This window comes from Crinia signifera, chromosome 5 (genome assembly GCF_055691185.1).
Source record: "Crinia signifera chromosome 5, ASM5569118v1, whole genome shotgun sequence".
Classification (NCBI taxonomy): domain Eukaryota; kingdom Metazoa; phylum Chordata; class Amphibia; order Anura; family Myobatrachidae; genus Crinia; species Crinia signifera.
In genome coordinates, this window is record NC_139221.1 from 298,269,831 (window position 1) to 298,284,362 (window position 14,532).

The window sequence follows — 14,532 nt, forward strand, 5'->3', positions numbered from 1 at the left end:
TGTGGGGGGGGGGGGCACCAATATATATATCTTGCCTCCGGGCAACTAGAACGAACTTACGCCACTGGTTGATAGACCAATCATACACACTGCCACAACAATGGGACTCTGCAATTCAGGCAGATAGAGAGGGCAGGGTGTCCCAGGGAACCTGCAGATGGTCAGAATATGTGGGAGTCTTAAGCCCCGTACACATTGGTTGACTTTCAGCTTGAAAGCCGCCCAGTGTGTACAGGCCAGCAGTGGGCGCTCACACATCATTGCCGACGACCACCGCTCATCTGCGGGTATTACCAGCAGATGAGCGACGGGATGGATGGCTTTCCGTAGTGTCTTGCTATGAAAGCCGCCCACCACCGGGTAAATCGCTCAGAATGGCGAAAAGCACTCACTGTATGCACTGACCGTTTTTCAGCCCAGCGATTTTCCCCATCACCGGGCACCATACGCGTTGGGCAAAATCGCCCAGGGTATATGGACTTTAATACACACAGCGAAATAATGCAGGTGCACTATTCAGACATTAGAAATTATAATACATTTTGCAATAAATGTGGCCATTAAAGAGTTTTATTTGCAAAATTGGCAAGAATTATGTAAGGAATCTCTATTTAATTGCAAAATGTATTATGATTAGTAATGTTTGAATAGTGCACCCGCATTCTTTCTCTTTGTGTATGGTACTACAAATCCCAGCAAGGCAGCGCCTCTCCGTACATGCAGTTAGTATGCCTGTCAAGTGCAACATGCAGAACAGTTCCAAGTGGCTGAATAGTTACCAGCTAGAACCAGCATATAACTTCTATCGCACAGTACTGCATATAGCAGAATATGCACTGGTCGTTCTGTCTGCAGAATACCAGAGCCAGTGTATGTAGTGTTCTCTCATATACTTATGGTCAGCTCATTATGTCACTACCACATCTCTCCCCCTGTCTGTTGCAGGGTGTGGGGGCACGCTGTTTGGAGACCATGGATCATTTACCAGTCCGGGGTATCCCGGCAGCTACAGCAACAACACAGACTGTGAATGGACAATAGTTGCCCCTCTGGGAAGGGCAGTTATAATACACCTTACTGCCTTTAGCATTGATGATCCAGGAGATTGCCAGAGTAACTATCTCAGCATACACAATGGGACTCTCCCAGATTCACCCGTCATTAGAAAGATCTGCGGATTGGTAAGATTCCTCTTTCTCTCACACCTGTCTTATTTGCATCCATAAATTGTACTATAAGCATGACTGCCCCCTTGTGGCCAATAAGTGTATTATAGAATGAATGTTTCAGTTTTACTGTATATAGGGCGTAATTCCTAGTTGTAGGGTATTATAAAGCCGAAGCAACTGTGCAATACCAAACAACCAATATGCTAATGCAGCAAGAGGAGTCTGTAGGAAAAATACACTTTCTGCTAAAGCCGACCTCAATAACCCATAACCATTATGCCATACAGTATCCCAATACACATTATGCCATACAGTATCCCAATACACATTATGTCATACAGTATCCCAGTTCATATTATGCCACATTACAGTGCCCCTGTTCATGCTGTGCCACACTACAGTGCCTTGCATATCAAATTATGTCACATTTTAGGGCCCTAGTTCATATTATGCCACACTACTGTATATTGCCCATATTGTGCCACATTATAGTTCCCCACATTAGGTAACATTACAGTGCCCTCCACATTTCAATGAGCAGATCAGATTATGACACATAACAGTGCCCTCCAGTTCATATTGCATTCTGCAGGAGACTCCCTGAAATAACCGTAATCTCCCTATCTCCCTCATTAGTCTAGCAATCTCCCTCATGTCACCTAGCCCACATTACACTGTTACATTGTTGGGGGAAAAAGGAATGAGAGATAGATACATTTACATCGAATCATCAGAACCATTTCCCAGCACTTTACCAAGTATAGTAGCTCTTACTAACTGCTTTGGGGATCATCTACATTTGGATATAAGTCATTTTACAAGATTCCTCTCAGATGTAGCAGTACACACCCACGCTTCTAGGTGCCACGTTCACAATCTCTTTTCACAATCGCTCTATATATGGAACTAGACACACCCTTTGGGGCACTGTGCAAAACTCTACTACCAACTATAATCTCCCTGAAACTAGTTATCAAAATTAGGCAAGTATGGTCCCAATTTTTAGCAGGTGAATCTAGAAATTGGTGTGCCCCCCCCCCCCCCCCCAAGCTTCTGGGCCCCGTTTACGCCCACAGCTCCTTTGTGTTTTATTCATCGATATGTTTACCATAACATTTGAAGGATTCTGATATGTTATCACAGCTAGCCTAGATGTCTGCTTTTATTAATTGTACCAGTAAAGGGATGCAGGTCACCTGTCGGCTCCTTACTCCATCCTGCCCCCATCTCTGCCTACTGCTCTGTACCAAACCGTCCTGCTAGGTCCGCTGCGTATAAAACATATCCTGTCACCACAGAACATTGGGTGAGAGTTGCTGGTAGGACTGAATGTGCTTTTATGCTTAACTCATCGTTAATGCAGGGTTGCCGACTTTCAAAAAATCCTCTCCGGGAGAAGCCCGGAGAGGAATCTTGCATTACGCGTTTTAGGGGTGGGGCCTAACTGTGACGTCATTAAGCCCCGCCCCCATTACAACAAATAGCCGAAATAACAGTTATCCATGGAGGGGGCGGGGCTAAAACGTCACGATTGTGCCGTTTTAGCTCCGCCCCCTCCCCTGAGACCCGCAGATTGCGGCATATAAATGCCGCGATCGGGGGCTCAGTGGGGGTCAGCCTGATTCCGGGAGAGTTGCCCACCCTTCCGGGGGCCGGGAGGAAGGACCCGATTTTCGGGAGACTCCCGCAAATTCCGGGAGGGTCGGCAACCCTGCATTAATGTTACAGAAATAGCAGAATGACTTACATTCTATTCTACTTCTGTTTTCTAGGAGGAAAACTTGGCTCCAGTCACTGTCCCCTCTCATCGGGTGCTTGTCCGGCTCCATGCAGACTACGCTGTAATCCCATCCTATGTCAGAGTGACCTGGAGCTCCTGAAACAGGAACATACTATATGTAATAATCTAGAACACTTTTCTGCCAGCATTTAAATGAAAATCCCGGATGGACATTCTATACTTCAGCATGTCTGTGGAAGTATATGTACTGCACAGCTATTCGTTCTCTTCTGTTAAACCAGAACTATTATCGCAACTTAACATTTTTATGTTCGGTACTTGTGTAGTTTCATGGTGCCAGCATGGCGCCGTGCTACTTCCGGGTTCTACGCTCGCCACAAACTATGTTAAAAAAAGTAACTTAACTCCATGCCAACATGGATAGTTCATACCTCCACTATCCATGTTGGCATGGAGTTGATTTTAAATAGCGTGGCGAGCCACCGAGCCCGCAGAGTGGGCGAGCGAAGCGAGCCCCGCAAGGGGACTCAGACGCACGGCGCCATGCTGGCGCAGTGAAACTACACAAGTACCTTATGTTCAATATAATTACACTTCATTTCTAGCTGTAAACCCTGAGTAAAATGCTTTGCAAATTGTTGTTATTCCTTGTCGGAGAAGAACATTCATCAGCTTAATTGCAGCACGGACAGTGGTCTGTTCTGCAGAATGACACAAACATATACTGTAGCTGTGTAATAGTGATCCCCCTCTCTTGTTATATGTAATGTGGTCACTTCTTGCATTTTGTACATATTACCGTTGTTTTACCTATTGATCAAAAGAATATAACAGCTGTCTGTATAAAACACATTGACAACAAGAGACACAATAAACAACATAAATCTGCTTTTCCATGGCTGAAATACCTTATTATGTATTGTACTATTTGTCCTTTGCCAAATATCACTATAAAAGTCACTAAATAATAAGATGACGTTCAATTATCTTTATTTAACACTGTATACTAAGAAATGTATCATGCTGGCAAACAACTGATTGCATATCCTCCAACATGTCCCATGCCATTAGGCACACAATGCTCTGCTCCTGGACTTCACTCTTAACGTATGATTGCCATCACCTGTGTTGAACAGGTTAATTGATGAGAAAAGTGTTTCAACACAGGTGACGACAATCATACATTAACAGGAAGTCCAGGAGCAGAGCATTTTGTTCCTAATGGAATGGGTCATGTTGGAGGGTAATGATTTTCCTATATAATTAAAGTAGCAGTAATGTATACAGTATGTTGTAAGAAAAATTGTAAAACATATGGAAGTAGTGTGATTGAATGTACTAGCTTGTCTTTTGTATTGCTGCGGATTCATCCACAGAAGAGAGGCAAGACTTTCCCTACTCTAAAGGTCCATACACACGGGGCGATTTTAACCCGTTTTAGCGATTTTCCCAGGGGTGGACGGCTTTCCATAGCAAGACGCTGGTAATACCAGCAGATGAGCGGCCGGGCCAGCGATGATAAGGGATCACACATCAGCGCTCAGCGCTGCCCCGTACACACTGGGCTGCTTTCGAGCTGAAAACCAATCAAAAGAATACACTGAGCTGCTTTCAGCTCAAAGTTGCCCAGTGTGTATGGGCCTTAACCCACTGCAGCAACTTAGACATTGACCAGATAAGTGACTTTGTGTTGTGAGCGGGGGCAGCGCATCATAGTCCTCAGAGCAATGATTCTTCCTGAAAATGGCCGCTGGCGTGAAGATGTTGCAGCTTCATACTGCGCACAAAAAGCTGCTGCTCTTCCATGTCTGAAAATAGCTGGGAGGGTGAGTCTTGGTTACAATGTCATAGCCAAACCCTACACTTCCACAGGGGAGAGCCTATACCAAGTTAAAAAAAGCAGCGGGGTTGCTTGTGTTCAGCAGAGATGGGCGAGTTGGGGGTTGCCAAGGGGCACCTCCAGAACATTCACTAACCTTATTATAGTGCATGCTGAAGGATTGGGGGATCAAGCATTAGATAAGTGTAACACCTCAAGTTTGGTGGAACAGCCTCTTATCAAACTCGCTGCTCTACCTTGAAAATCCAATTTCATCAGAGGTTCCAATGTCTGGAGGACACACCTATTTACGCCTGGAGAATTTATAGGGATAAGTGTAAAAATGGAGCTGTTGACCTGAAAGGGTTAAGAAGGTAATGTATTTTGCTTTCAGTTTTAGAAATGTAAGTATTCTATAAAATGAAAAACTATTCCTCCAGAGTAATGTACTGTATGTGCAGAGAAATATGTCAGTTTGGCGCCCCCCTCTCTTAACCCCCATAGCCACACACACAATGTCCACATAGCTACATGAACACACACCCAATGCCCCCATAGCGGCATGCACACACAGACACACATACACACACACACACACACACACACACAGCATCAATAGCCATAGGCAGTGGAATAACAAGATACATGTGGGCCCATAGTAAAAGTTTGTAAGGGCCTCTATTTATCAGCTAATGCTGAATAATGTATACAGCACATGATACTTTGACAGACAAAGTGGGCCCCTTTCAGCTCCGGGCCCCATAGCAGCTGCACCCCCTGCACGTATGGTAGTTACACCCTTGGCCGTAGGCACACACATTTCCCCCATAGTCACAAATACACCTAATGCCCCTATAGCCTCACATCCACCCAATACCCGCAAACAGTCCTGACTTGGCACGCTGTCCATCTTAAACGTAGTATAGGGTCTTAAATTCATCAAACTCTGAAAAACCTACATTTTCAGAGCTCAACAGGAACCTTTGTTCCCACAACCCCAGAACTTCCTATGGGAAGAAGGTGAAGCTTGAAAAGAGGGATCTGATCGGATCCCACTCCCGTTTCGCTCCTGCTGATGTGAGGTTCTGTAGGTACTTTGTGCGCATGGGTTTCGGTATAAAAGGTCAACAATGTCTAGGCCGACAGTCAGGTGGCCAATAAGTCAACACCAAATGGTGCACATGCATAAGGTTGACATACAGATGGAGCCAGGCTCCCTCTTGCTGGCGAATCACCAGACTGTCACCGCTGGCGATCCGCCAGCAGCCCGGCTCTCCATCTGACAGTTTCCGTGCGGCGGGGCGACGGGACCCTGTCCGTCTCCGCTTCAGGGAGACGGACAGGGTTAGGGGGGGGGGGGTGCGGGGAGGCGGTGGGGACCCCGGGTGACCGCCGACAAACTGGCGGGGACCCGGGGGAACCGTTAGAAAGGGGACGAGCGCGCTTCCCCTTTTGCAGATACAGGTGGCGGGGATGGCGGCTGGCATCGCCATCGCCATCCCCTGCAAAGACATGCCCGGCTCCATCTGTAAGTAAAAGGTCTATACGAAACCGATGATACAATTACTGTGGTTAATTGTCCCACTGGGGGCTATCCAATTAGCCTCGATAAGCTGATCAACCATGTTTATCTGGGATTGTGTCTCAACTGCCTTAAGCAGGCAAAACCAAATCCCAGAAAGCAGTCCCGGTTTCACTGAACCTGTGTGTTTTTGGGAATATTTTTTTTTTTGGGTGGCTATAATTGGACAGCCTGGAAAATTAAAAAAAAGATAGGAGTACTAATGAAGATGGAATGCTGCCCATTGCCATTCAGATTATATCCATTATCTTCTAGAAGGTGCTACATAAATAAGAAGTAGAATCAAATTGGTTGCTATGGGCAACATCCCATCTCAGCCACAATAAAAAAGAAACAGTTTGATGATGTAGCAGCAGCAGCTACTTTTACGCCCCGTACACAACTAGATGAGTTTTTAAAAATACCGCTCAGAAGGGCCCTTCTGAGCAGCATTTAAAAAAACCAAAAACATTATGGGGTGATTCTGGTTGACTTGCTAAGCAGCGTACCTTCGCTTGGCTGATTATCACTTTCTATTTTAGCACTTTTCAGCTTAGTACATCTGGCCCATAATGCCCCTACTAGTGGCAATTACATAATGCTCCGACTAGTGTCGATTAAACATAATGCCCCTAGTAGGACTCACCCCCAGGGCTGACCTGGCCTGTCCATCACTGAGGGAAGGAGATTGAAGTGCATGGGTCCTGTCCTCCTTCCAGCATTTTATCCCGCACCGCAGCCAGTAACCCCCTGTTCATCTCCTCACGCAGTCTTTTTCTTTGTGCCGGAGGGAGTAGAGGGGGCCTGCGGCATGTCCTCTAACCCCCTTGGCTCCTGGAGCTCGGGCTCTCTACACCGTGCCCACCCATTGTATAACTCTATCTACTACTAGATAGGTAGAGCCTCGCGCTGAAGTATTTTCTAAAAATAAATTCCAAAATGATACTTTCCCTTTAAAAAAATCAGAATGTACAAGGGCCCTTATTCTGGTTGACTCGCTCAGATGCGAATTCGTGCACCCGGCGAACAGACTTTTCACTGAGTTCGCAAGCACCCAGCGTAGACATGCGCAGAAATGCTGCTGCGCATACGCCAAACATTGGTCCCCCTTGTGAATTCACGGCCGCTGCGAATGAACAATGGCCAAGATGTAAAGCGCAACGGAATATGCTGCACTATATAACAAACTGTTAATAATAAATAAATGACCCCATACACATGGTGCAAGCTGCTGACACTGGACTTTCCACCTCAGTTATGATTGTTGTACTAGATAATTGATAAGAAGGGTGTTAATAATAACAATACTATTATTATTATTATTATCATGATTATGCAAAGGGTGTTTCAGCACAAGTTACTGCTACCATAAATAAGATGGGAACTCTGGGATTGGATTACTCCTTGTAACAAGGGTTCATGTTAAAATTAGGGACATGTAAAATTCAGAGTTAAATGGATTGGAAACATGTTGTCCAGGCAGCATAAGCTGTATGTGCACTGTAGGAACTTCGCAACATGAAGGAGCAAGAATCCCAGTACTCCACCGTGCCCTGATCACCAGCGACACCTGCTGGGCATAAAGAGAACATCTGAATCACGTGACCAAAAACTTTTCAGTAAAGTCCAAACTTGTACAAATCTGTACTTATTCCCATTGTAATAGGCGCTGGGCTGTAATGTGGTGTCAGCCTACTGACATCCATTCCTGGGCCTGGAAGTGGGGAAAGTGAGTGTGTTATATAGGTCTCCCGACATGTGCCTGTGAGTGGGTGGGTGGGTTTAAAGGTCATGGAGGCTGGCCCCAGGGGCACGGAAGACACCCCACCCTCATTCAGTCCTTCCTTCCTTTTGGACTCGAGCTGGCTGCGCACAGAGGTTGGTAATGCGTGGTTCTCCTGTTACTTATGGGAACACTGACCTGCCATATATAACTGAATGCATGTGTCAGGCTGAGTCCAGGAATGTATAGAGGCTGTGGCGTAGTGCTGCATGCATGTGGGTTATAGTGAGTGAGTGCTGCATGACTTAGCAGCAGCCACGTGTTGCGTTTCCAGCCTCTTCCTGCTCGGTGCCCATAAGGTGCAATCGGTGCTTGCTGCTGCTGCTATATAGTATTATATACTGTGTATGATAGATTGCAGTGAAGTATTTTTTAGCATTTTCACTTTTATTTGACTTCCAGGACTGTGATGATGCTCTTGCCACTCGCAATCAGAATTCTAGGGCCTGGTGTTCTGCAGCTGCCTACTGATCATACGTGATGCAGATGTAATGCCATTGTGCACTGCTGTGGGACGTTGCCCCAAGTGCTGCATGACGTGTGTAATAAGCCTACAATGAGAGGTACTTTCCTTCTGTGTCAACTGTTGCAATATATAACAGCAAGCCCTATTAATGATCTGTCTTGATTTCAAAATAATGTTCTGTGCATGTGTATGAAGTGCTCTGGGGTTTCTGCAGCACACAGACACCCCCTCCCCCTCTGCTGTATTCTAGTTTGTCCTCCCAGTCCCTGGCCCCCTGGTGCAGTGAGTCCTGCATCCAGTACACCCCCACCCCCCTCCTGGTAGCTCCTGCAGCACAGCCTGCCCCCTCTCCCAAGGGGAACAGGCAGCATGGAAGCTCCTATTCTGCTCAAGTATTTTTGTTTTAAAAACTTAAATAGATGCACAGATTTGCATAGTATTGTAAAAAAAAAAAGCATACTTTATAAAAAATATTGAAGCAATATGGTCTACTCATATCTGCACCATTAATTCCTTCTGGTCTAGCCCACAGCATCTGCATTGTATCTACTACTTACAGTTTGTGTGGGGGCAGTGTATCTACTACTTACAGTTTGTGTGTGTGTGTGGGGGGGCAATGTATCTACTACTCACAGTATGTGGGGGGGGGGCAGTGCATCTACTACTCACAGTATGTGGGGGGGCAGTGTGTCTACTACTCACAGTATGTGTGGGGGGTAATAACGCACTGCTAAGAAAATGAAATCGATATAGAAATGCAACATGCACCAATATATTAGGCAAAATACAGGCTGCGTAATTGCTGATGATTTGTCATTGTTCTTTATTTAAGGTCCATAGGACCAAGGCCGCTGGTCACCGCCGAGGAAAAGGTAAATGGTCAATGGTTTATAAATGTGTAATATCCCATGATATATAACCTGTATGTAGTCAATGATGACACCCGTACTCATGTATAACAGCTGATGTACTCAAAGGATTTATCTGAGGCTACATACGGTAGTTTTGCATTTAGAAAAACAGTTTGACATAGAGAACTATGGGGGAGACCGAACAAAGCTTGGCGCGAGGGAAGGTGGAAGAAGCACATAGGCTTCTATAGGGGCATCACAATCTACAGATGGCACGGCCCACCGCATCCAAAGCCAAGGTAGGGTAATTGGCTACTGATAGGTCAACTTTCTGGTGTTATTGGAACTTTTTTTTTTTTAAATGCAAAGCAGACACTAGCGCAGTGATGGCTAACCTTGACACTCCAGCTGTTGTTGAACTACACATCCAAGCATGCCCTGCTACAGTTTTACTATTTGTCTATGTTCTGCTATGCAGGGCATGCTGGGATGTGTAGTTCAACAAAAGCTTGAGTGTCAAGGTTAGCCATCACTGCGCTAGTGGGTCCCTGATTGTAAGGGGGTGACAAGATAATTCTGTAAAGTTTTTGAAGGATTACTACCCAGGGATTTATGTATGTTCTGTTAAGGCCCCCATACACTATACGATTTTGGGAAGATTTCATCCGATTTCGGCACTTTGTGCCGTTAATCGGGTGAAATCGGCCCAAAATCGCAGGTGTGATATCTGATCCGATGCGCGGTCCCGTGCGCATCGGACCGGATCAGGGAGGTCGGACGGTCAGCATGTACGATCACGTCCGACCTCCCTGTAAGCATATGCATGCAGACCCCGGGGGAGCAGTGGGGCGGGCAGCGGGTCCCTGAGAGCTCAGCCAATCAGAGAACGGCTAGTCATTTGACAGGTATTTTAAAATCTAATACCCGCCACTGTGCGTCCCGTCGATTTATCACATGTCAAATTTGGCTCATCAAGTGCCAAATTGTGTGAGAACCTCCTGGGGAGCTCCCGGGCGGCTCACAGGAGAATTGGGTCCGACTTGTCTTAAGGACAAGTCGGCCTAATGTATGGGGGCCTTTACACACCAATTGGTCTACTCCTATCTGCACCATTAATTCCTTCTGGTCTAGCCCACAGCATCTGCATTGTATCTACTACTTACAGCTTGTGTGGGGGCAGTGTATCTCCTACTTAGTTTGTGTGTGTGTGTGTGTGTGTGTGTGTGTGGGGGGGGGGGGCAGTGTATTTACTACTTACAGTGTGGGGGGGGGGGGGGCAAAGTATCTACTAACAGTTTGTGTGGGGGCAATGTATCTACTAACAGTATGTGGGGGGGGGCAGTGTGTCTACTACTCACAGTATGTGGGGGGGTAATGTTTAATGCACTGCTAAGAAAATGAAATCGCTATAGAAATGCAACATGCACCAATATATTAGGCAAAATACAGGCTGCTTAATTGCTGATGATTTGTCATTGTTCTTTATTTAAGGTCCATAGGACAAGGCCGCTGGTCACCGCCGAGGAAAAGGTAAATGGTTTATAAATGTGTAATATCCCGTGAATATATAACCTGTATGTAGTCAATGATGACACCCGTACTCATGTATAACAGCTGATGTACTCAAAGGATTTATCTGAGGCTACATACAGTAGTTTTGCATTTAGAAAAAAAAAAGTTTGGGGGAGACCGATCAAAGCTTGGCGCAAGAGAAGGTGGAAGAAGCCCATAGGCTTCTATAGGGGCATCACAATCTATAGGGGCATCACAATCTACAGATAGCACTGCCCACCGCATCCAGACCCACGGTTCTATTGCAGGTTTGGCGCATATGTGGTAAGCGGTATAACCTCAGAAACCGGTGTTATTGACCAGATTTGTTGGTGCGTTCCGCCCTGAGAAAGTATGAACCAATCAGTTTAGGTTATTTTACTGGCTGGGTTTGAGAACTGAAGCTGATTGGTTGGTACTTTGGATTGGCTCATTGAAGACATCGGCTACCAGTAACTGTCGTATGTCAGTATAACTGACAGCTAAAACCTCTTTTTTTTTTTTTTTTTCTTTTTTTTTTTTCACAGATCACTTGTCGGAGTCAGTGCTACGCATGGAAAGGTCAGTCTCCTTACATCCCACCTGGATATATGCAGCTATGTGGGCTTATATGTATGTAGCCAGTGATGAGACATTTGTACACCTGAACGGAGACTCTGTTCTGTAACTGATGCATGTAAAGGATTTACCTGAGGCTACGTATCCTGGTGATCTAACGCTCTCCCCTGTAGGACATGGTGGGCCTGCGTGTCACCAGGCTGTACACAGCAATGCGGCCTGTGTCATGTCCTCATGGTGTACAGTCTGTGATGTCTGATTACTCTGCTGTTGTCTTTGCAGTACATCCGGGGCTGTGGTGTCTGGCAGTGGCTGAGCGTTGGGGCTCTGACTCTATGAAACGGCCCGTACTTATACATAACGGTAAGTGCACACTATGGAAGCTGTCTGGGACCTTCTCACCAGATTAAGGGCCAGATGCACTAAGCTTCAAAAGTGATAAAATGGAGAGTGATAAACAGCCAGCCAATCAGCTCCTACCTGCCATGTCACAGACTGGGTTTGAAAAATGTCAGGCAAGAGCTGATTGGTTGGTGGTTTATCACTCTCCATTTTATCACTTTTGAAGTTAAGTGCATCTAGCCCTATATCGGGAGTGGCCGGTGATGATGATCGTACAGCTGACAGGAGACACTCTCCAGTTGATGCTTACTAAGGATTTACCTGAGGCTACAGAACTGATACTTTGGCTTAGGGAACTGCTATATGGAATAATAACCCAGGGTGGATGTCTGGTAACGGGCACATGAAGTGGGGTGGATGGTCGGTACCATAGTACAGGGAAGACATAACTACACAGCCCACAATGTTGCAACCATGCGCTCCTTGTCGTGACATGCACCATATCAAATGTCTTTCGTTCCCGAAAACACACACCACTGTATATTCTCCCTGGTTCTGTGTTCTCTCATAGAACGGAGCCTGAACCGCTCTGGTTTTAAGCCGCTGGGCCAGAGATCCCACAGCTTTGTTAGTGTAAAGCAGGACGGGGTGACTGCAGGGTGACTCTGGGAATGTGGAATTGTAAATACACTGTAAGACCCCACCCTGAGCATTTACACAGTATGGCAGCCCCTATAGATAGAAGTTCTCCATAGTAAATTACTCTTATCAGGTAAGTTGGTGATGGGAAGGGTGAGAATGTAGCAAAAAGGCAGGTCTCCACAAAGAAGCCATTCCATGGCTTGAGATTCCTATTTGTGGCCTTTATTATATACTATAGTACAGCTTTGTGTAATGGTGTGTACACACGGTCGACATGCCGTGCGATGCGAGTCCCGATGAGATCTGATCGCATCGCACGGCATGAAGGAGTGAAGAGGGCAGTACCGATACCTGAGACAGGGGCACAGATGGCAGGGGCCGCGGCACAGGAACAGCTTCCTCCCGCCCCATACATCAGTGGCCACACCAGCACCTCCGCAGTGACCCGGAAGTCTCTACAGCGGACTTCCAGGTCACTGCGCATCAGCCCTGCAGCCCCAGGAGAAGCCCCTCTGGCCGCCGGAGCTATGTAAGTATTAAGGCACAAAGACTATATAGTCTTGGTTGCCCTCATTATGTCGCTGCCGATTTGCGCTCACTCTGCTTGCGATATGGCTTCTGATGTGCACTATATCGGCAACATAGGAAGCCATATTTCCCCCGTGTGTACACACCATAAGTCTCATATAGACACCTACAGGTGTAGCCACGCTCATACATCCCACAATGCCTGGATGGGGTAACTAGTGTGTCCGCGGCCGTTGGAATGATTGGGACTGCAAAAGTCGCACCTGGCTGGCTACATGCGTATGTGTGTCCTGCAGTTTGTGTACAACTTTGAAGGGCATCCAATCAGATGTCATCCATTTTCGGTCAATTAAATAATGGCCTGATGCCGCTATTTAAGTCCGATGGTCATCACGATATCCAATTAGGGGCCTTTTCATCATAATAAGATCCAGATCCCATGTTATCGCAGCTCCTGCTGCTTATTGCGGATTGGGTCCCGGAGGCAGCGGAAGCATAATCCCCCGGTAAGTGCCTGCATCAGGGGCAGAATCGCACAGCTGTGGGGCTAATAGATTGCTCCCGGCAAAGTTACTGTATTGGCAGCGGTAATTTACCACCGCTGATGGGATATGTCCCCTCCACTTAGTTTTACAGGCTTACACACAGCAAAAACGACAGTAACAGGACACTAAAGTGTTTCACATGTGTATATTTGTGTGTATGTAATTTATACTGTGCAATATAACCTTAGTATAGTGGCTTTTGTTAAACATAATGAAACCATATCCGTCTCTTCAGATTCTCTGTAACGTAGTCTGTTATATTCCATGCCTGCTATTCATTTCTCTGACTCTGTTTCAGAATATTGTGAATTATACCAGTGATAGCAACCAAGCCTCAAACATCAGCCCAAAGGCCAGCAAAAGGAACACCCTGACAACGAAGTCCAAATTTCTAAACCAATCCGGTTTTATCCTCTGATTATTCCTTTAGTAATTTATAGAAAATAAAGACTGATCTTTGTTTTTAAAATCTTGTGTAGTCTTGTGGTGACAATACATATATCTACATATACAGTAGAATCGTGTGTGTGTGTGTGTGTGTGTGTGTATAGACACACACACACACACACACACACACACACACACACACACACACACACACACACACACACACACACACACACACACACACACACACACACACACACACACACACACACACACACACACACACATATCTAAATAAAGCCTTTCCCAAACGGTGTGTCTGGTCACCCACAGGGCTGCCTCGGCACACAGGAGTCCCTCTGCGCAGTAAGAGTAGGGGGTGCTAAATGATGTGGCTTCTATAGGGTAACACTAGCAAAATGCTGGGTAGATGCATGAGATTCAGAAGGCCCTGTTCAAGAAATCTTAGTCTAAGGGGAGGGCAAGATAGGAGGGTGCGATAGATTATAAGAGGTAGGTTTTCAGTGACACTGAAAGGTATAAAGGTGATCCGACTCAGGTGGCTTAGGGTGTTCCACAGGTGCAGAGT

General features: G+C 46.1%; 1 protein-coding gene and 1 long non-coding RNA gene across 3 annotated transcripts in view; both read left to right on the top strand.

Moving 5' to 3' along the window:
- The window catches only part of CUBN (cubilin), a 198,656-nt gene extending 194,795 nt beyond the window's left edge, over positions 1 to 3,861 (top strand). For both annotated transcript variants that reach the window (XM_083189341.1, XM_083189342.1), the window contains exons 66-67: positions 946 to 1,181; positions 2,942 to 3,861. In XM_083189341.1, the coding sequence (XP_083045467.1) occupies positions 946 to 1,181; positions 2,942 to 3,049 (344 nt within the window). In that variant the 3' untranslated portion in view covers positions 3,050 to 3,861. The remainder of the gene's footprint in view (positions 1 to 945; positions 1,182 to 2,941) is intronic.
- A 4,122-nt stretch (positions 3,862 to 7,983) lies between these two features.
- LOC146081237 (uncharacterized) lies at positions 7,984 to 14,016 on the top strand. Its single transcript, XR_014475096.1, has 7 exons — positions 7,984 to 8,168; positions 8,476 to 8,636; positions 9,372 to 9,411; positions 10,882 to 10,920; positions 11,469 to 11,502; positions 11,782 to 11,862; positions 13,855 to 14,016. It is a non-coding gene; the product is annotated as an uncharacterized LOC146081237 (long non-coding RNA).
- Positions 14,017 to 14,532: the final 516 nt, after the last annotated feature.